Genomic DNA, 24,156 nt, shown 5'->3' with positions numbered 1-24,156 from the left:
TATTTATTTGATGTTATTTTACATTTGATGTGTTGTTTTCTTTTAGAAAAAACAAAACAGGTGTTAATTTAGTGGTATTATTATTAATTTGGCAGATGCCTTTATCCAAGGCGACTTACAGTGTTACAGGGCAGTACAGGGTTACAATGCAAGATTAATATTTAAATACAGTATAGTTTACAGTAAGTGCAAATAATACTATTACAATACAATATGAAATAGGATGCAACAAGTTAGGATCACAACAGGTTGTCCCTTCGCAGTAACAGCACATCTCGCCTGGAGCAAGTCCAAATTTGTAGACAGCAAGGGATCTAACCCACTAAAAAAAACTCTCTATTCATTGGTCTTTTTTGTCTAAATATATTGAGAACAAAGCAGCAGCTAAGCCCTTATCCTCTTCAGGTTTATTTCATCATCATGTATAAGAATGGGATAAGAATATTACAGAAGTATATCTGTTGATTGTAGGAGATTATATTGTGACTGCAATAAATATTGCTACTTTATGCATTACCCTATAATTGTTTTCAATGGTTCCCTGAAGCTAAAAGCTAATTAAGTTTAGCCCTGGGTGTTGTTCACCCAAGAGGTATTATGTAGCTCACTTACCACTGGACTGGAATACCATGGGATTCATTATTTTAATGGAGAGCACAATGGTTTGGTGTGGTGTATATTAAACTGTTCCATTTTAGATTCTTCCACTAAGTTCTGGGACTTGTGCGTCATCTTGATTTGATTTATTTATTATTGTTATTCTGGTAATTGCTTTTACATGCTCTCTCAGTTGGCAGCAGACTAGCACAATGCAATGTATAATGGAATAAATGTAATTCACAAAATACAGTGAAGCGCAATAAATAAAACCCATGCATTTTTAGCATAGTCGATAAAAACGTGCTTCCGTTTCTCAAATCTACTGGTACCTGCAATAAAAACCTTAATATCAACTCTAATGTGACTGCTTCTAAAGAAGCAGGGATAAAATATATTCTGAAATAAATATACTCATATGAACACAGTTCACACTTCTATCAGATAAATAAAATCCCCCAATTTGGAGACAGTCCCTCTTAGAATTCAGAATTCATGTTCTGTATGCTAGACATATTGATGACTAGCACTGCAGCTAGTAAGTTATGAGGTAGGTCCCTATTTTTACAATACCACTGTAGTGTTCTGACTGCATCTTGTGTCTGTCTCTAAACTAGTGATTTTTTAAAAATTAAATTCACTTTGAAACTGGCATCTCCTACATTTTAATCATTCATTTTAATTCTGATAGATAAAAAAAAAAACTATTACAACATGTCTCTTGAGTCAGAAAGGAACCAAGCAGACATGATTAACTTTTGGCTCGAATTTAAAAAAGGCGAGTTTAATGCAAAAATGTAAATTAGTCGCATTATCACAAGAAAGTGTTAAGATCATTTAAAACCATCACTGTGCCCATAGCCTTCAAGCTTCATGTATTAATTAAATCTTGCCGCAAATGGCCCTGCTAACCACATGTCTATTTTTCATCCAGATTTCTTCTTAATAAGGAATGTTTATTATGTTTCTCACTTATAAAATATTTGAGTACAGCTATAAAAGTCTAGCAATTTCCATCAGTTCAGAAATCCATTAGCATATCATTAGGGCAAGGACAGATGTAATTAAGCTTTCTGCTCAGCCCCCAGAACTGTGTGATAAGTCACATTCCATCTTTGAAGATGCAACGGACACAAGTTTTCTTATTTTGATGGTTACATATTATGCCATACTGGGGAATAACCTCTGTATTTAAATGACAAAAAAGAAATAGTGTCTATCTATAATGTACAGCTTTGTTCCAAAGCATGTACATAAATTTATATGCTGAATATCCTGAGCAGTATTGAAGGATGTTTGTTCAAGATTAAAGCTCCAGTGGGACAAATCAAAGTAAAATTTAATTAGACTGGCACAAATATTCTACTGATTCATCTGCATCGGTTAAAATCAAAGGGAAAATAATTAGTTTTGGAAAATGAGATTGTTGTTTTTCTGATACCATTTTGAAGAGTTGTTTAAGACCAGGCTAGTTGGATTAGTTAGCTCACAAAATCACAATGTCTATCTCCAATCAACATATTAAGGTGGAATAATTGAAAGGTTTATAAGTAATACAATCTGAATGCCTGTGGATAAAAAACGGTTACTTAGGAAATACAGTAGATCAATTCAACACATACTGCTGGGCCTGGAGCTCTCGTATGCAATTTCTGTTGTAGGGTCGGCAAGTTCCATGTTGTGGGGGACTGTTTCTCAACAAAGATGTTACATTAATATAATGGATTGATTTGTGTTTAACAAGAAAAATTAGTGTCGGCTAATTTTTTGGTTTGGTGTAAGTGTAATTTGCTGCAGAACTAGCATTTAATTGAAATTACGGTGCTTTTGTTTTTAAAGTAGCTTCTCGATAATTGATACTAAGTGTGAGAGAGCACCCTCAATGTGGCATGATGTTTACAATGAGTCATGTTGCACTGTGACATATGTAACTGACTCTGGGGTGGTGTTTTTATTGTTGCAGTATGAAGCAGTGTTAGTTTAATTCCGTGTGCAGCTTAGCCACTGTGTTTTATATCAATAACGGTATATTACATAATAACAGTAACAAAAACCCTAAATATTAACATTGAGAAAATAAATGAAAAGCTTGCATGTTTATAGGTGCTATTATGCATTGTTAAAAATATTGTGTGTGCAAGTGCACAGTATAAAAAAGAAACAAATGACTTTAAATAACGTTTTATATGTGATGTTTTATACATGTAACTATTTAAAGATATATATTTTTTATAAAAGGAAACGGTACTAAATTGTTTAAATAAGGCTGCTAATGTGGGCATGGCTAGCTCTTTAAAAGGTTATCTGTCTGTATAAGGGGAATAAATGGAGAGGACTGACCAGTATGTGAATCAATGCTTAATATTACTTAAAAGAAAATAAATGCTTGTACCGTAAAAACAAAAGAAGGAAAGCGCAGAGTGTCTCTGTGATCCTGTTGTGCGAGGTGGACTTACACGTTACACTATGATATGCTAACAAATGGCTTATCAGGAAACACACAGGACAAGCATCATCATTATGAGTAGTATTAAAAAGTCATTGTAAGAACTGTTTTATGTGGTTTCATATTCTGTGATGCACTGCTGTTAAGATATACTGACTCCCAGAGGTAAGATGAGGTGAAGGCTCATAAGCAGCGCCAATAGAAAACTGCAGAAAACGTTTGCCGATAATTGTGGGGATATTTGACCAAATTTTGGGGAAAATTGTGGATGGTATTTAGGGGTAGATTAATACTGTAATACTCTTATACTGCAGTATTTTCTACTTTATTTTATTGATATAAAGATATTATTGATATCGATATTTTATTGATACAAAGAAGAATCAACACATAGTGGTATATGTTTCTTGAAAACGAAGTTGAAAATAAAAATGAATTTGAATAGTACAGTACTTACTGTGAACTCTTCAGAGGTGTTCAATATTGCACCCAAAGGAGGATGAAGAAGCTGTTGCTAGGCATTAACAGTTTAGGGTTACCTTTTGACTTCTTAAGCTTAATTGAAAGGTATGTGTGGAAAATTTATCTGGGGAGGAAGGAGCATGTATAAATATTTGGAAGAAGCACGGCACAAAAAAAATAAAATAATATAATAATATTATAATCGTAAATTTCGAAAAACTACTCACTTCTAAATCTTTTGTAGTCATTTTTGTGTTACTTTAGTATAAACACATGTTAATTTGGATTCATATGTTGTTTTTTTCTGACTTTATGTGAACGAAAAGACACACATTTGCCCATTTTCCCATTGGAAATAGTGATATTTCGAAATATCACTGTCCTGGTCACAAAAGCAAAGTTTGTGGGGAATAATAGCCATTTTCTATACTTTTGAGGCATAAGCAATTAGGAAATAACATCTACTACCCAGGATCAAAAATTATGTTACATAGTATAGTTATTTGCAGAGTATACTGTTTTGGGGCATTCCGCTAAATAAATGTGGCCGCAGTTTTCTATTGTCCCATAACTCACCTACCCAAGGGGCTCTCCAGCTGATCCAAATGTATTTGGTGAGAGTCTGCTCTACAGTACTTGATGTAATTTTAGACATGATTCTGAGAGCTCTATTAAGGCCACAGTGGTACTTCTTAGTTCCCTAAATGGTGATGCAAAGGGAATCTGAACAACAGGACAAATAAATAAGTCTGGACACCACTGATATTTCAACTACTTTTGGATCACCTCCTCTTTGTGCATAAGATAGTAACTGAATCATTATACTCAGTATAAGAACTTTAAACAAAAAGATATTAGCTTAATACAAGCGTTTTGGTGGGAATAAAATCCTCAATACCTCTACACGTTGCATGAGCTCAGCTACAAAGAAAGCAAATACGTTATAGAAACAATGAAAAGACTTCACTTTCTCCACCATCCCATGTGAGCAATTTACTCTCATTTCCTCACGTAATGCAGGCTATGCATTATTGATGGCCCCTGTTGTGTGGTAATATTACATATTCATAAAAAATGTTTATGTATTGTAGAACTTAACTCAAATGAGGATGGATAAACGAGCGTCTCAGCTGAGATGTCTGGAGCTACTGCCAAACAGATCTGACTCTGACTGTGGGCTACAGCTTTTTATATAGTGTCAAGTACATGGTTTTGATGTCAGATGTGCAATATTTGTGATTGTATTTACTTGTAGGACTGTTTAATGGTTTTAGTGCATGTACACTACACCACAATAAATGCCGTGGAGGGTAAAATGTGCCTCTCACAACATATAATACCCATTTTACAGTATTAGACCTGTATATGCAATCTCAAACCACTCAGCATGAATGACAGGAAGATTTTCAATCTAGCTTTGAATAGCAGCAGAGCAAGCAGGTCTCACCTATTTCTTCAGGCTGGAATCGCTAGGAACATAATTAATAAATGCCCTGAGTCGAGTTGAAAAGTAAGGATGATTGGTCGGATGGCAGCCAATGACCTGAGACAGCAACCAGGTTTTCTAGTAATACCCTAGGATTTCAGAAAGATGCCCCACGCATTCCCCTCAGCCTTTTACCCTGATTGAAACCAAGAAAATGAGGGCAACAAGCCAATATACTTGAATGGGAAGAAACCATATTTACAAAAAGTGACCTGCCAACACAGGTCATTTTTAATAACGCCTCAGAAAGGCGGCTACGAGGGCATTGCTTAGGAAGCCTGATTAAATGAAAAGCATCAATGCAAATGCCCTTTCAGAAGATAAATGCTGCAGTTCCAATTACTCTGAACTCCCTTCTGTTTATGCCTTTAATGAGACATGGGGAAAATACATCTAGTCTAGATTAAATCAAAATGCCAAGTCTCCCATTTGTATACTGACAACTTAATAAAAACGCTTTTATAAAAAGTTATTATATACATATTTCTGATGGAAAAAATAACCAAAACTGAGGTATATTCCTTTAGGGCAAGATTCATTTAGCACCACTTTCAGCACTCCACCCACCCTACTCCCTCCTTACACACAAGTGCACAGTCATGATTAGATTAAAATAAGACACCATGTCCCATACTGTACTGTGATAATGCTGATGCCAGTTTGAAATCTTTATAATTATTCACTGCCTACAGAAAGTGAACTCCTACAGTCTGACTGCTAGAAATGCACTGCACATTAATATAGGCAAATTTGCGTGGAATTGCAAGTAAATGGTCTGAGTATAAACGTCTCGGGTTACACTGTGACCTATAAAACTACTGCCATTAAATCTACTTTTTAATTACTTTTTCACCCCTTTACTTGTTTTTAAGAAAAAAAAAGCTGACCGAAGTTAATGTTAAAGTGAAAGCTCCCTGTAAATTGTATACAAATACACTTCTCATTTAAGCATATTACACATTCTTGGATAACACATTTAACATATAATACATCTTTGGCCTTGCCTCGGGGAACCCCTGCCCATACATTTTTCTGCTGATAAGTGGAGAGGATGACAGTAGACTTAGACGAGCCAAAAAACAGGTGGAGGCAGAGGAGGAGGCGGCAAACTCTAAGTCGCAGCAGGGAGGTAATGGATTAGGTAAGATCTGAATCCCTTCCCTGATCACTGGACTAATTACGTTGTTTTTTTTTTTTTGTTTTTTTTGTTTTGTTTTGTTTTGTTTTGTTTTGTTTTGTTTTTTTTTTTTTTTTATTTTTTTTATTTTTTTATTATTTTTTTTTTTAATTTAGTCGTCACCAATTTTTTACCCCAGTTTTTCTCCCCAATTTGGTATGCCCAATTATTATCTGTATCCTCGTCTCACCGCTCACAACCCCCCCGCCGACTCGGGGAACGGAGGCTGGAGCACGTGTTCTCCGAAACGTGCTCCTGCCAATCCATCATTTTTCGCACTACGGATCCACAGTGAGGCCACCAGACCGATAGTGCCAGAGGGCAACACAGATCTGGAAGCTCCACTGCAGAACCACAGGCGCTGCGCTGTGTGCCGTGGATTTCCCTACCGACCTAAGCCCTCCCGACCCAGGCAGCGCTCGGCCAATTGTGCACTGCCCCCTAGGAACTCCCAGGCACGTACGGTTGTGACATAGCCTGGATTCCAACTTGCGATACCCAGTCTATAGGGCACATCCACGTGGAGAGCCTTTGCTGGATTCACCACTCGGGAGCCCGCAGTAATTACGCTGTTAGCGATAAGGTACCGCTATTGGACAATTGTCTGGTTATTGACATTTAATGAGCTTGATTTGATTGACTGATTAAAAGTAAGTTCCCTGTCTGAACCACTTTGCTTAATTTCTAACTAACTTTTATTGCTTGAAAAACTGGGAACTTAAAGCTCAATAGCATTATGGTTGTATCCCTCTTGAAATGAAATGAATAATTGGGCCGATAACTAATACCCGAACATCTTCCCAGTAGAATTAGAAACAGCAACAGAGAAAACTTTGTTTTCCTTTATAGTTTTATGGAACTGGTCAGGTTAATTTCCCATATGTTAATTTGACAAAAGGTTGCGCCACAGATTAATGATTATGGGCTTTTGCTTTGCATCACAAATGTTTAATGTAGCTTGTTTTGACTAGTGTTTCTCAAGTTAATGGATTTGGAGCCGCAATAATCTTTCACAAAAAAATAGTTTTTGTCACTTCTATAGTTACAGTAGTGTTTAAGAGACAGCAGGGTTAAAACAGCCATGCTTTTAAGTCACCATTGATTTATGAGTACATTACAGCACATTAAATAAGGTGGTTTGTTTGTTTGTATTTTCTTTTCATTTTTTAACAGCCCAAACTGAAGTAGAATTGCAGCGTTTTCTGGAAAACACTCACAACACAGCAGCAAACATTAATCATGTTTTGGTAGTGTAATGAAAGTTTTCTTGAGCAAACTATTTAAATAATGTATAATGCCAGGAGGGTAAAATACTGTGAGTGTACAAAATACATTCTAAGAAAGAAGGAGGGCTGCCAGTGCTGTGTTCTCTACCCAGGTGTTGATTTGCCAGTGTGTTAATGGGGTGAGATGTCACTTTTGCTTTTCTCCTTGTTCTTATCAGGCCGCTCTGCAGGACCTAGAGCAGAGGCGTCCTCAGCTGGAAGATCTGATTACTGCAGCACAGAACCTGAAGAACAAGACCAACAATCAGGAGGCTCGAGCCGCCATCACTGACCACAGTAAGTACCACTGCTGCACTACTCTGGGAAATTAGGAATGGGTACCACAGCATGTGAATTGCAGGAGTTTTTTGGGTTGTGCTGAAATATAGAAGCAAGTGTTTCATACAGTACAGTTCTGTATGTCAGTTGCTACATCACATGATGCCTTTTCAAATATAAACTTGTATTTTTGTTTTTATTGGCACTGGAGTGTATAAGGTTACGCTTTCAAAATTATAAAACAAAAAATACAGTTGATAGTTCCATAAGATACATAGCACAGTAGCCAGCCTTTTTTTTTTTTTTAAAGAAATATAGCATGTGCCTAAAGGTTTTCGATCTGAGTGAGTCTGGAGTCTAACCAGTCCAACAGGCATCAGTGGAGGCTGCAATGTGATGTATGTGGGAGGAGGGGGCATCAGTCTGATGCTGATATCTGCAGGTGGTGAGACAGAATTTTAAGGGAAAACAATAAGAAACTAGTGTCAGACAGAATGCCTGAATACTGTGCCACATAACTGACAGACGCCACAAGTATATAAGGATTTATAACATGTTTCTCACAGGACACCTGTTGTGATAGGTTAGACAGTATTATTCGTATGTTATGTGGTGAAAATAAATTAGTGCAGATTGTTATAGTGTCAGCTATGTTCAACTGGTAGTGCCAAATGTATTTTTAGTTTTTAAAAGCTAAATGGGTAAAACAAGAATTTTCTGAGCTAATTTTTGTGCCAGTTTGCATTGGGGTTTTTTTGAGCTGTAAATGTAGTTTGAGAGTTTACCTAGACAAGTTCTATTAATTTTGATAACCTACTGTTGTTGTAGACAATATTTGTTTGTGCCACCGAGTTATTGATATTTGTAATAAAATATTACGAGAAATAATTGCAGCTTTACAGTACCACTGTGCTGGAATACATAAACCAAAAACCATTATACGACTGAATTGAACACACCATGGCTGGAATAAGGAATAATCTACCATTGATTTGTAAACTCAAGCCAACCTTGAAATTTGAACATGGTTATAAAATTGAGCTATTTAGTAAAGGAGGAAAGTGACCTTGGAGCTAGAAATTCACTGCATCCTTAGCTCGGTTCAGATACTGTTGTATAACCAGACAGGGTTTTTGGATGTAGGTATTTGATTAAAAAAGCACCACTACACTTTGCTTATAACTAAAATTCCTTTTTGTACTGTTATATCCTAGGTATGCAGATCCATCCAAATGTGTTCTTAGCCCCTCTAAATCACAAGGTGTTGAAGGACCAGTGATGCATACAGTGCAGCTATGCGCTTCTGTACTACCATTTAGATGATTATAGTTACTCATTGGCATATTAAATACCTCTTAACTTAGCAGGTGCAGGACAATTACTACAATGTCTGACTGGTAGGAGGTGTAGTCTCTAGAGGTCTGTAGATAACAGATGCCTTAATGTAACTATTCATTATGGTTTTCTTTACTCATCTGAAAAAGATTACTTGCCTACAGTAAATCCATATTTGGACCTCTGCAACACAAACTCTCACATTTGGGTGATTTTGGTAATATTTTAAAATAATGGTCACCAATGAAAATTTAAATTGAACCTCCTGGTAATAACTTAGAAACTTAAAAATGGTATTCTACTGATGATATTGCAGTCAGACAAAAGCTTCATAAATCAAGTACAGAGAGTTTATCTTTAAAAACTGTAGCAAAAACAGATGGTAAAAGGAACCAGTTAAACATTGCTGCATGTTAATAAATTATTGCATTCTTCCTTTTCATTAACCTTGGCATTATGTTTTGCCTAGTGTTAAATAGCAGCAAGGCTCAGACCAAACAATATTGGATGCTAAATCATTTTTTAGTTCACAGACATGTTTTTTCATTTAATGAACTTTGTGTCAACTACAAAGAGTTTCTTCTACCTTTAGGTCTCCTTTTCCTTTGATCATGCCAGAGCTCTTTTGCCTGTTCGGCCCAGTGGGATTCGGGTTAGCAGAATTTCCTATCCTGAGACTCTGCGGGTTGCAAAAAAATGAATGATGTGTAGACATGTTGGGACTGAGAAGATTACTGGGACCCATACCCATGTCAGGTCACCCTAGTGAGACCTGTGTAAAATAACTCAAACTTAAAAATAGACTCTACCACTGTTACTCAAAACCAAAACAAACAACAGTGGTCTGCAGATTGTAAGTTTTATCCACAGAATACAGGGAGAATTTTGTGGAAGAGCAGAATAACATAAGTACTCTTAGAAAAACTATAAGCGACATAAATTTTATAAGAAATCACCTCAGCCACGTGCCCTCCATGAGATGTTAGACTTATTAGTCTGATGGCCCTCAGAATGCCACCCTCCAAAAAAGCCAAACAAATTTTCTACTCCAATTTTTAATAATAATGCATGTAGTTTTCCCTCTCACCTCTCAAGCTGTGAAAAATGCGCCCAACTACTCAAACTGCTGCCTAAACATTCTCTCCAACACCAACACAACCAAACATAACAAAGTCAGAGACAAGGTTACAGCAAATGGAATAAAAACAATCATATGGTTCTTAATGTTTTTTTAACCTCTGATTATATATATATATATATATATATATATATATATATATATATATATATATATATATATATATATATATATATATATATATATTATTATTAATAATTATAAACATCACCAGGGTATTATTCAAAACAACAGTAATACAATTCAACAGTTTTACAGATTTTCATGTTTGTATAGGTATATAAAGCTACCATGTGATATTCCACTTCTTTAATAAAATATACAATGTTTGGTTGTATTCATTTATGCTTACATTTGTGGATGTGATGCTTATTCTGTAAAAACAAAACAAAACCAAAAAAAAATTTTGAAAAATGGTCACATCATGAACATGAATTGTTAGTTGAATCGAAAGTTTGTCGGACAGATAGCTTGAAAGATCTTTCCAGAATTGACAGGTTATATCACATTGGTAAAGCACAGGTTCAGACGCTGACTCACACTTCACTGGTCTGGAGAAAAAAATAACACACTCAGTTCAACTACCTCCCCTCACACGTGATAAGTTTAAATTGTGTCGACATGATAGCATTAGAAGTAGAAGGTAATGTTATTGTACTGTCACAGCAACAAAACAAAATGCAGAAAATAATCAGATGTGTCACTTCAAAGCTAATTTCATGAAATGCGAGACCGTAACACAGTTCCTAATCAAAGGAAAACTTTTTATTATCGATCCTCATTGCAGAGAAACAAATGTTATATGCAAATTGTTTTAAATTTACTCTCAGTGTATCACAGCACTAGCCAGCGTTAGCATTTAAGCAGGCTGTAAGGCCCTGTCCACACTACATAACCGATCTCGAGAACGGTACTCAAAAACATTTTAATTAATCCAGCACAAAGCGTCCACACTAAAGTACTGTTTCATTTTTAGTCAGGCTTAATGTGTAAAAAAAACTATTAAAATAGTTTGGTTACAGTTCCTAGCAGCACAATGAACAGTGGAAATTAATATGATAGTATCCCACCACACACTGTATTTAATTTTAAATGTGTTATGCCCAATATTAACATATTGCTTATAGGTCCATATTGCTAAAAATAAATAAAACAAGTATTTTGGGATAAGTAAATGTGAACACGCACACAAGTAGGGCTTGAAGTTTTCAGGTTTTATTTTTAATCAGGTGACGTCCCTTTAAACAAATTGAACTGATACTGTTTCATAATGAAACTCAGAAAAAGCTGTTAATTACAAAACAATCTTTGCTTTTACCTTTATATCTTGCTCAGTTTTCCCCACTAGTTTAACAGAGATATCCGGACAGATTTTTTTAAGCACAAAACTCAATATCTAATGCGGAGTGTATACTAATAGCAAGTCCTTCAGGCGCCTATTCTGAGTATTTCACGAAACATACCACAAAGCATGTTGGGATATTGGAGGATACACAAAAAATGTAGTTTGGTATTACAGCGCCCACACTGATAAACCGCACTACCCCCTGGCAGGGCCAGATTAATCTATACGAAAATTACGCTATAGCGTAGGGCCCCCAGCCGAATTGGGGTCCCCGTGAGGTCGCCATTTGTTTAGCACATTTTACAAAAACTGCATGCGGGCGGACGGGCCCGTACACACAGGAAGAGAGGCATGCAGAAGCTGTTGGTTCATTTGTTAATTTTGTTCTTTTATGACGACTATTCATTTCTTTCTCGATTACAGCATACTTGGCCTCTGAGTCTGTGACGGGAAAATTAACAGTGATTTCTCACCTTCTTTTTAAAAAAAAAATTGTGCAAACTCCATGGCCTAACATGTATTTCAGAAAAATAAAACCATGCTCAGTTTTTCTCAGTGCTGTGAAAGAGTGGGCTGGAAGTGTCTGCTCTGCTCCCCCACTCCATATACAATTGACTCACTCCGCTGCGGAATGTAGACGCAAACCATATTTAGCACTTTTAAGCCGGTTTAAAGACATAGTGTGGACATGGCCTAAATTAGGTTTAACAACTGTGTCACATCAGATATATTTTATCTGTGTAACATAATGAAATTGAAACCAAGACTTAATATTATCTGTAAGAATTTCTCGATGACAGACCCCCGAGTGAATTAACGGCAATCCAGCTTTTTTTTTAAAACATGTTTTCAATAAGGACGTACCTGGTATGTCCGGCAGCACTAAGTAAGCTTTTTTGAGGACGTCCAATAGCAGTCAAATGGTTAATTCTGAAGGTTATGGTATCACATTTATGCATTTGGGTATTAATATCACCCATAAATCTCTTGTTGGGAGGTACAGTATTACCCTGAAATAACTGCTGATGAAATAATGTGTACTATTCCATAGTATACTGTAAGCTTCTTAAACTCATACTTTCCCTAAGTTAACACTTCATTAAGTAGGTAATGAGTTCCAAATAATCCCTGGATTTAAACTGCTACCGTGACCATAATATCTTATGCATCAGTAGGTCTTAAAGTATATTAAGGCTCCCACTACTGCAGCTCTTATTTATGATACTGCTGTATGTGTTTGTTGGGGAGGGAAATGGCAGGCTCATTTCATTAACTCTGTGTTCTGTTTTGATACCCATTTATTTGCAAGTTACATTTACGGAAGAAACCTTATTCTCTTTAAATCAGTTTTTGATGGACTGGTAATTAAAAGTGCCATCACCTTCAGAAGGAAAAATTGATTTCTGTGGCAGGATTTCATTTGTTTTCTGTTAGCGTTCAATTTGCATTTTGCATTCAGTCTTATCAGGCCCTTCTGTTTTGCTCGGAATGCCATTACATTTAATGTTAGTTCAGGGTTATGCAGTTACTGTATGTCACAATTCATAGCTAACCTGCAAGGCCAAATGTTTTACACCAGTGAATGTAATTACAAAGCCCTCTAATGTGATGCACACCCGGTTGACTTGCGGTTACAAGAATAAGATATTTCACTTTCAACTGTAAAGACCATAGTTCAAGATCTGACCAACACCCAAGGGGAATACACTTGATGATCAGCAGCTTTTTTTTGTTTGTTTTTGCTGTTGTATTATATTTCCTGGGATATATAGAGAGAAAAGCACAAGTGGCATTGGATTGATCTCAGCTTGATTAGTGCTGATCAGTAACAATGAATTCCAATGAACAGTTTCCAAGGCCTATCATTTGTTACATAGCCATTGGTATCTAGTTGAATGTTATTGATTCAATATTTGCACACTACAGGCAATAACTCTTCATAGGAAACTGGGCCAGAGCTTTCAATAAGAAAGAAAATGTTACCTGTATAAATGGTAGAAATGTGTTTTGGACTTCCTGGTTATGTGTCTAGGCTTCAAATTGTGGTGGTTGCTAAGCACCGGCTTGAACCATATACCTATGATGCTTGGTTCCAATCCAAATAAATACATTTTTTTGTTCTTTTAATATTTCTGTGACTTCACCCTTTTGATATTTTAATTGATTAATAATATTAATCTAGTAAATAAAATGGCTGTGTGGATTTGAAGAAAAGGGGAGTTCAGGGCAGAGATATTGTTGATTAACGAATCCACAGTTTGTGCTACAAATCCACAAAAAACTATTCATCAACAAAACCAGAGTCAGAACAATTCAACAGAAAAGCAAATAGCATTTTATTACACAACAATCATTTCAACAACTAGTTCATTATAGTATTACCCATTTCAAACATAGCACAACAGAAAAAAAGCTTGTGATTTCAGTTTAGCATTTCTTATTGTTTACTATAAGTAATATGATTATACATATACATAATGTAAAAAAAAAAGTTTTCATATTTTCTAATATATTTCCACATAAACACCCCCCTTCAATTTTTTTTTCCACCTATTTTGTGGACAGGTTCAGGAACAACAGCAATTTCGTCATCACTTAGTAAATCTCCATCAATTGCACAGATGTTAGGTTTAAACTCAGCTTTCACATGTCTTTCATTTAACCATTGTAGAAGCTTACAGCTCACTTACATTTTGCCTGAGTACTTCTCGAAAACCGATTGCTGGCAATGATGTTTAGGTCTTCAGCTAAACTATCAATAACTATACTCTCCGTTCCTCATTCACATTCCTTTGTTTTTTGCATTTTTATTTTTCTAACGCCACTTTTGTCTAAAACAAAGTGGTCGCTACTATCTTCGCTTACAATAGACATTTGTATCTGTGTAAGTGGGATTTCAAACTCCAAGAAACTCATGTCAGCATTTCTATAATACGAGAGAAACATTTTAACTGTTTGAACGAAGCGTAACAAAAGAGCAAAAACCAAATCTAATTACCAAATTAACAATCAATTGAATCTCATTATCAAATAAGTATCAATAAGGAAGAAATGTTTTAAGTTTCATAGTGTTGAATCGGTAAGAAAATAATCCACAGTTTTTGAGCCTAACAGCACTCAAAACAGGGAATTATGTTTAGCGATTCAACACTTACCGTGGTTTATCCCTTACTGAAATAATGGACTTATTGCTGAAAACCATGGTCATTTTATTGGTAGCCAGTCAAACAAAATCCTTTTTTAGCTTCTGTTGATGACTAACTTGCATACTTATGAAGTAGACTTTCCATTTTTATATCTCTTATTCATTTCTAGACACTACTGTGCCTTTTATAAGTGAATTGTCTGTGAACCTAAGTGGAATGTAATTTATTTGCAAGCTTTAGTCTGTATTTAGTATAGCACATGTTGGAATATTGATCAGATATATTACCAAGTTTCACACTGTGCTTAGAAAACAGTGAAATAGTGTAATTTGATGAAAACAACAATCTTGATCACATGATTCACTGAAGCATTCTACAAGTTAAACATTTTAGAGTGTGCTAACTGTCACTTCTTAAAAATGCAAGCATTATTTCTTGCTTTTTTTCACTAGAATCTCTTTGGGCTCACATTGTGTATTCTTAAATCTTTACATACTTAAAGTACTTATGTCACATGCTTACATGTGCATACAGTGGATGTAGGTCATGGTAATCTACTTTATCATGATACTGATAGTTCTAATTTTGTATTTACAGCAGTGGGGGTATTGTTACATTCAAGTACTATGGATTTAAAAACTGGTTCATAGTATTGCTGTTTATTATCAAAAGGTGGCTTTTATTTTTTTTACTACTGCACATTGTAATTATGATCTTGTCTTATTTCATCTGGATTCCTGTTGTTTGAATAATTACAGTGTGGTACTGATACCTCTCTTCATGACAAACTAATATGAGTAGAGTAGAATTTTGAAGGTTAGTATGCTATATGATTCTAAGTATAAGAATATAGGGAAATTCTTACAATATGTTTGTCTGGAGCTTTGTAGTCTGGAGCTCTATCAAGAGCTTCAGTTAAGATCCAGACTTTTTCAAGCTAAATATATTTGAACAAAATAAACAAAATACAAAATAAACAATATTCACATAGCCTAAAGCAGTATTGTAAACAATAGAAATTGTTGAATAGACACAGGCGTGGCTGCAGCGACACCGTTTTAGCCACTTGCGCTAATTTTAGTTGAAAACGCCCAACATACACTTACACAATACAGGTAAATGTACTTTAACACTGTAAAACCTGGTGTATATACACAAACTTAATGTTCAGACAGGAACGACACAAGTTAGTGGTAAAATCAACGAACAACAACACAATAATGTGCTGATTTTTTTATATACATCTACATACATTTACTTAACTAACATCTACTTAACAAAACATCTACCTAACCCTACCAAAACATCTACCAGATCAGCGTGAAACTTTGCAGTCTTTGTCTTTCACCAAAGTTTGGAATTCTGGCATAAATTTGTCAGACACGGCACATCTAAATGCAGCTTCTAGGTTTGTGTCCAGCAGCTGCGAATGATACTTTAACTTCATCAGAGTGATTGCTGTGACTGTTGACTCACACAACCTGGCATTTTCACTCGTGTTAAGGTGGATTTTTTCACACACAACTTGAGCAAGGCAAGGTAAGCGGCAAGGAATGCTTTTGCAAAGCTATCACTTCACAGCAGTGATTACACACTGAAATGGTACAGATTTTTTATTTTTTGCTTTTTGTGCTGTTCACCTTGCTCAATCGTGTACGTGTAAATCCAGTGATCACTGCTTTTTGTCTTAATCATTTTACCAACAAACGCATAGAGAGGTCAAAGTACACATGCATACGCTGTGTATGTATTGAGATCACCTGCATAACGACAGTGTCTATTACACATTTTTTATTTACAAATCAAAAATGCAATTCGCATAATCTTGATTCCCAATTCATCACATGTGGGTAGTGGCTAATAGATCAGACAACAGTGGTCTAAATCTATCTCTGTTACCAGGCCGATAAGCATAGGCATCTGAACTTCTTGAGTCCTGCGCTGAACTGACTCTAGCAGCTAGTACTGTGCCTAAAAACATGAACCCCATCCCTACCGAAACCATACACATATATACTCATGCAGGGCATCTGGAGGCTATGTGGTCCAGTGGTTAAAGAAAAGGGAAGTCCCCTGTTCAAATCCCGACAAGTCACTTCACCTCCTTGTGCGTTATATTTCAGGTGAGACTTTCTTGTAAGCGACTCTACAGCTGCTGCATAGTTCACACATTCTAGTCTCTGTAAGTCGCCTTGGATAAAGGTATCTTCTAAGTGAACTAATAATAATAATAATAATAATAATAATAGTCTGCCCTGCCACAACTGGGCAGTGGGATTATTTAATTAAAATATCTATACTACTGCAGAAAAAAGGTTTTGTTAAACAAGTAAGTCTAGTCTATGTGAATGCAATTAGGTGTATTCAGCACCTATCGTGTTTTGTACATTTGGAAAATGTTGTTTTAAAAAGATACTCAAGTGGTCTACTTATAGCCATGGATACAACAAAATGTCAGCGCCCATCACCAAACCAAAGCAGCTGATTGAATACAGTGAGAATCTGAAAGAAAGATAAATGATAAATACAGTACTGGTCGCATAGGTACTGAAAAATGTGAATGAAAAACTATATTTAAAAAAACCTTCAGTGCCAACCTGTTATAACTATAAAGCTATGGACTGTTAATGGTCATAATTGAACCTCATGCTGTTTTTTTCAGTCTCCCTTTCAAAAGGCAATGTGGGAGCTTGGCATAAATTATACTGTACCTACCACCTCATCACCAAAAAGGACAAAATAACCTGAAATAACATTTTCAGATGATAGTAGTAAATGATGACTGTGAGACATTCTGTTCTGTATTCACTCCTGCTGTGGCTTGCCTAATAAGGATTTATAGGTCAATGTCTGCATTCTGACCTTTAATGAATAAATTGTATCACCGGTTTGCCAATTTTCTACCGTACTGTTCTTTTTAAACTATAAAACATACAGCAAGAGTTCTGTCATGTTCAACTCTGAGGGTAAAACAGAAAGTAATGAAAATAAAACATATAAAAGGATTAATGGAATAATATGCCAACATTTGTGGGGACTTGTATTCCAGGGGTTGTTGTAGCTGTTTTGGAGTTCATGGCTGTTGATTTTATTGTCAGTGTGTGATGCAGTTATAAAAAAGTATGAGAGGTGACCATGAAATTCCATTAAATTATAATGAATACCTGTCATTTTCACACAGTCTAAATAAATCTGAACCTGGAGCAGTGTTTGATGTGTGCATGTTCTTGTATCTGGGTTTTAATGAGCTGACTATTTTTCTAACTTCTTTACAACTACTGTTCTGGTAACAATCCTTTCAACACAAATTAACAGGTCATTCCTTTTCACAATATAGCAGACAGGCAGATTTTTCTCTGCCTTTTTCCAGTCTCATAATTTGTTTTGTTTTTTCATTCTTAATTTTTTGCTTTTGGTTTCTGAACATTGGGCTCCACATTGATTAATCATGTGTACTGTGCCATGATGCGCTCACAATAATAATACTATAATAATTCTTAAAAAGAACCAGTGTTGTCTCAGCTTTAGTTACTTAAGGGTCTATTCATAAAGGGTTAACGCCTGTCGAAATGAAAAAACAGGATTGGATTTCATCCATGACAGCCTATTTAAGGCAGTTGCAATTCATAAGAGAATTTAGAATCGTTGTTAAGCCCCAAGGATTTTCGTCTATGAAGGCATGTTTTTAATGAATTGAGAGAAAGGTTAACGATTACCTCATTAGCATAAAGTTTTCATCGGTCCTGAGCATCAACCTGCTATTCATAAGAATGAATGACAGCAAAATACTGTCGATAACTAGGAGTTATTGAACACTTTCTACAGTCAAGTCTAAACTAACGCCTTGGCAGACTACTTTTTTAAAGACATATTTTATTACTACACTTGCTCTGTTATACAGTTTGGCATACCCATGATTAACACTGCCTATTAAAAAAAAATGTAACTTTATTTGAAGGAAAATGTTTACTATAAATACACCACCCACTCGATATATATCGCTGGTGTCGGGGTCCAATATAAATCCGCTATATATCAAGGGCCGCGATATAGCGAGGGAACCATAGAAAAACACATTTTATTATTATTTCTTGGTCGTGATCCGCGGCTGATAACAGTCCTTTTCTTTTTATTTCTTTAACCTGCGAGGTTCGGTCAGTGTTCAAAAGGGAGTTTTTTTATTTGTTTGCGCATGTGAACAAGCTGGCTTTAGTTGTGACGTCAGGCCAGAAATGAACACACAGCACTGCCAGTGAAATGGTGAATGAAAGCGCTGATGCGCGGTTTATTAACCACAGCAAAATAAAAGGCTTGAACAAAAACACTTTGTAAAATAAAACGGCACAGTAGCCAAAACGAACAGGCAATAAAAAGACAGACAAACAAGTAGACAAACAGACACAAACAAGTACCGTGCTGGTTCTCACATAGTAGCATTTGTTATTTTCTTCGTTTATTTTAGTTTTTACCTCCTCTCCACACCTGTTCTACACACACCGAACACACAACCCCGTGTGAGTATAAACGTGCCTCTTTTATGCAGCTGTACCGAGACTCCATTGCTAATCAATCATTCAATTGGAATCTCGGTACACCTGCATGTGAATTAATGATGCTGCCCATGCTTCCACACGAACTACCCACTTTAATATGCATGTGTCGTGATTGTACAATCCTCGTGCCTAAATACACATATACATTTTAAACATTTGTGCGCATAACCCATATTATATCCTACAATACACCAACATTAACACACTACTCGCAACATACAGCAGATAAATACACACAGGGCAACATTGCCATAGCACACCACAAAACAATCCATTTTGTGTACAGTGTGCAATACCGCGTGATACTTTTCATAAACATAAACTGATTCATAAACATAAACTCGCCCCTGATTGATTCCCTGCTGTAAGCAGGGTTTATTATTATTATTATTATTATTATTATTATTATTATTATTATTATTATTATTAATAATAATTATTAATCAGGTTTTGCAAACTGCCCATGACAGGTGCAGACTCGGGTTTCGGTAGTAGGCTACTGTCGGTGGATTCCGTTTTTCATTTTGGAACAGCTACCGACGCCACCTAGGGAACATTAATAATGCTGATGACGTCATCAAAAGAGACATGTTTTCATCTTGAACCACTGTATACCTATTCATTAAGTTCTTTGCGACAGTCGCACGTTTGTTCAGATCTTTTATGAATAGCAATATGGACGGCTTTCGTTAGTTATAAACTTAAATAGTTTTATTAAGGCAGTCAGCAAGTACTTTTATGAATAGAGCCCTTAGTGTTACCTGCTGCAGCAGTGTCTAAAGCAGACTCTACCATTGCGATGGGAAAGATAGGAAAGTTACAGTCATTTAGATGAATTGTTGATAAAAAATATTCATCCGATTGCAAAATTTGTGATTAATTGAATTATTCTAATAATTGTTGCATCACTAATATTCATAAAGTCTTTAACTTAGCTCATTCATTACAACAAACAAGCACTATTTCAAAACAGCCTTTGCGTATATTCTGAACCATATAAAATGCGACTACACAACAGTGTAATCTACATAGACAGTGGATACTGGAAGCTGGAGGGAACTTTTTCATCGTAATGAATGTAGATGAAAATCAGTTGCCTTAAGGTTATGTTTTATATTACAACTCTGAAGTAAGTGTAATGAATTGTTATCCTTTGTAATTGATTCTTAATGTGCTGCACTGGTAGTGAATAAAAACCACCCACTATTTAACCCTTTGGATGCTGTATTGTGGCATGCATGTTACTTTTAAGGTACAAGAACTCTGGAACAGTGGGTGACACACCAATTAAAAGGGGAAAATTAATTGGCAAAATATGTCACAAAATCTAAGTTTTTGTTGCAATAGAAGGAAGTGTCTTAACCTTCCATAATGCAACAGTGACACCCCATGACCAGAAAAGAGTATCATTGCCCCTAAATATGAGTACTCTCTAAGCAGTATTTGTTCCTCTCACACTCCTATTTTGTTAACAGCTGTAGGTACTACCAGGGTTGGTTTGCCTCTATCACAGCTGATCAAGTCTATACAATACAGACAGTGTTTGCAGGGGTCCTGGTCAGCTGAAGGTGACAGCAGCATCTAAGGCAGTGGTTCTCAAAAGTCTTTGACCACGCCCCTCTTCTTCAAATCTGTGGTACTTGACCCCCCACCCCTCTACATACATGTACATATACCAGTAAAAGAAAATCCAGCATGTCACTGGCTACTCTGTATGTCACTGCTGTTGTGTTTTTTTTTCTTTTGCACAAACCAGCCACCGATCCATTATAATAAGAGCAAACTTAACACTGCAAATAATAGTTTACCGATTATGTCCAATGCTTACTAATGTACACACCACGTTGCAAGCTGATAAACAACATGCATTACCAAATGGCAGCAGACTTTGAGGTGTCAGCAGTAAGATGTGTTTTAAGTTAATATATATAATATATATATATATATATATATATATATATATATATGTGTGTGTGTGTGTGTGTGTGTGTGTGTGTGTTAAGATGTGCACAGTAATTAAAGAAATCAAACCTTTTCCCCCAGTTTGAGAACCACTGGTCTAAGACATGTTGCTATTTAGCTGAATAGGGAAATTAAATATCACAGAAAAACTGCTTCAAAAGGGAATCGTATGACATTTAGTCAGTGTGGCAGAAATGATGAAATGTGGCTCCACATTTACATTTTCCCAGTACGATCTGATTTAAATCTGCCTTATTATTTTTCTATATTGTAGTCTGTCATGTTTTTCCGTATATGTGGAGAACCACTTGGTATTTAACATAGGCTATTGAGAGTATCTGATTCTGAGGATATAGTGAGGTGTCTCTGTCCATACATCCATCCATGTCACACTGCATATATCTGCAGAACCACTCCTCCAGTGTTCATGAAACTTGGTAATAACATTATTTGAAGTTAGTTAGAATATCAGATTCTGGAGATACAAGCGTCTGTACATGTGTATTACTGACATGTTTGTTACTTGACGTACATACTGTACTAAGGTTGACCTTATTTTACAGAAATTAAACAACCATTTTTACTTCCTGTAATGATGCATAGTTTATGTAAAATTGTAAGAGTTTGCAAACAAAAGCAAAGACTTTTTTTTCCCCAGGACAAATGTTCCAGGTCCTGATTTTTGAGAGCCACCATCCACATTATTTAGGTGTTAGTTGTATCCTATGAAGGTGTTCTCATATACAGCAGATTACAGCAGTAAGAAAAAATAAAGGAAAGAAATTAAGCTTTTGTAAGCAAATGTAATTTTTGCAGAGTACACACATTTTAGAGTAATCAATTATAAACTACACCTGAGATTTTTGATTTTGTTTTAAATGATCTTCCATGAACTGAAGGTCCATATGGTATTACAATTTTGCCTGGGTGCACTCAGCTAGAGTAAGACTGTGGCGTTACTATTTCCCTGGTTTAATAAAGCCAATTGCTCCATTTTTGTAAACGGTTAACAATGCTATTACTTTGCTGCCTTGCTTTACTGAATGCTTTGGGGCATGACATTTAACGAAGCAGGGTGAGGAGGAAGTAAACACCTGTGTTAACCTCAAACACTGATGCAAATACTGCTTAATAAAAAGAAAAATAATAATAAAAAAGGTAAATGCCAGCATGCCAGTAATTACCTTGGTGTCAAGTGTAATAAAAATAAAATAGCTTGAAAATGAATATAATTAAATCTTTGTTTTAAAGAGCGTGGCTCAGCTGTGTGTGTGTGTGTGTGTGTGTGTGTGTGTGTGTGTGTGTGTGTGTGTGTGTGTGTGTGTGTGTTTTTTTTTTTATAATCTTAAATGGCAATAACTTTTCGATTTACAAACATTTACAATAAAAACAAACCTATACTGTGACATTTGACAAAACGGTCTGCTTATTTTCTTTCTTCCTATGCTACTCTTTATTGATTTTGTTGTAGATGTTGTGTGTACAGAACTTGATGTGCTGTCTACCGGGACTCCTTGGTAAAAGCACATCTCAATGGCTTCTCACCCTGGTCAAACAAGAAAGAATAGATTCGAATCAGAGTTCCCCTGCTTTTGTCTCTCACGCTGCAGTAGATAAAATCCAGGTCCAGTGGGAGGAAGTACAAGGCCTGCTCCAGAACCGAAGGCAGCAGCTACAAGAGATGCTGAAGGACTCGAGTCAGTGGCTTGAAGCGAAACAGGAGGCCGAACAGGTGCTGGAGAGGGCCAAAGCCAAGTTGGATTCATGGAAGGAAGTATCTTATACAGTTGATGCACTAAAGAAGCAGAATGCAGATCTAAAGGTAAGAAAGGTTCTCTTATATGTTTATTATTCCTTCATAGATGTAATATAATATATATATATATATATATATATATATATATATATATATATATATATATATATATATATAAGTGAGTGAACAGGAGAAAAATCAAAATCAAATCCATATTTGGTGTGACCACCCTTTGCCTTCAAAACAGCATCAATTCTTCTAGGTACACTTGCACACAGTTTTTGAAGGAACTCGGTAGGTAGGTTGGCCCAAACATCTTGGAGAACTAACCACAGTTCTTCTGTGGATTTAGGCAGCCTCAGTTCTCTCTGTTCATGTAATCCCAGACAGACTCGATGATGTTGAGATTAGGGCTCTGTGGGGGCCATACCATCACTTCCAGGACTCCTTGTTCTTCTTTACGCTGAAGAAAGTTCTTAATGACTTTTGCTGTATGTTTGGGGTCATGTCATGCTGCAGAATAAATTTGGGGCCAATCAGATGCCTCCCTGATGGTATTGCATAATGGATAAGTATCTGCCTGTACTTCTCAGCATTGAGGAGACCATTAACCAAATCCCCAACTCCATTTGCAGAAATGCAGCCCCAAACTTGCAAGGAACCTCCACCATGCTTCATTGTTGCCTGCAGACACTCATTCAAATTTTGACTTATCTGTACAGAGCACCTGCTGCCATTTTTCTGCACCCCAGTTCCTGTGTTTTCGTGCATAGTTGAGTCGCTTGGCCTTGTTTCCACGTCGGAGGTATGGCTTTTTGGCCACAAGTCTTCCATGAAGGCCACTTCTGACCAGACTTCTCCGGATAGTAGATGGGTGTACCAGGGTCCCACTGTTTTCTGCCAATTCTGAGCTGATGGCATTGCTGGACATCTTCCGATTGCGAAGGGAAGTAAGCATGATGTGTCTTTTATCTGCTGCAGTAAGTTTACTTGGCCGTCCACTGCGTCTACGGTCCTCAACATTGCCCATTTCTTTGTGCTTCTTCAAAAGAGCTTGGACAGCACATCTGGAAACCTCTGTCTGCCTTGAAATTTCTGCCTGGGAGAGACCTTGCTGATGCAGTATAACTACCTTGTGTCTTGTTGCTGTGCTCAGTCTTGCCATGGTGTATGACTTTTGACAGTAAACTGTCTTCAGCAACCTCACCT

General features: G+C 36.3%; 1 protein-coding gene across 10 annotated transcripts in view; it reads left to right on the top strand.

Moving 5' to 3' along the window:
- The window catches only part of dmd (dystrophin), a 728,160-nt gene that overhangs the window by 541,646 nt on the left and 162,358 nt on the right, over window positions 1-24,156 (top strand). For all 10 annotated transcript variants that reach the window (XM_041259003.1, XM_041259005.1, XM_041259010.1 and 7 more), the window contains 2 exons: window positions 7,613-7,730; window positions 22,802-23,013. In XM_041259003.1, the coding sequence (XP_041114937.1) occupies window positions 7,613-7,730; window positions 22,802-23,013 (330 nt within the window). The remainder of the gene's footprint in view (window positions 1-7,612; window positions 7,731-22,801; window positions 23,014-24,156) is intronic.

This window comes from Polyodon spathula, chromosome 9, assembly GCF_017654505.1.
Source record: "Polyodon spathula isolate WHYD16114869_AA chromosome 9, ASM1765450v1, whole genome shotgun sequence".
NCBI classification, from domain to species: domain Eukaryota; kingdom Metazoa; phylum Chordata; class Actinopteri; order Acipenseriformes; family Polyodontidae; genus Polyodon; species Polyodon spathula.
This window is presented reverse-complemented; position numbering and strand designations above follow the sequence as displayed.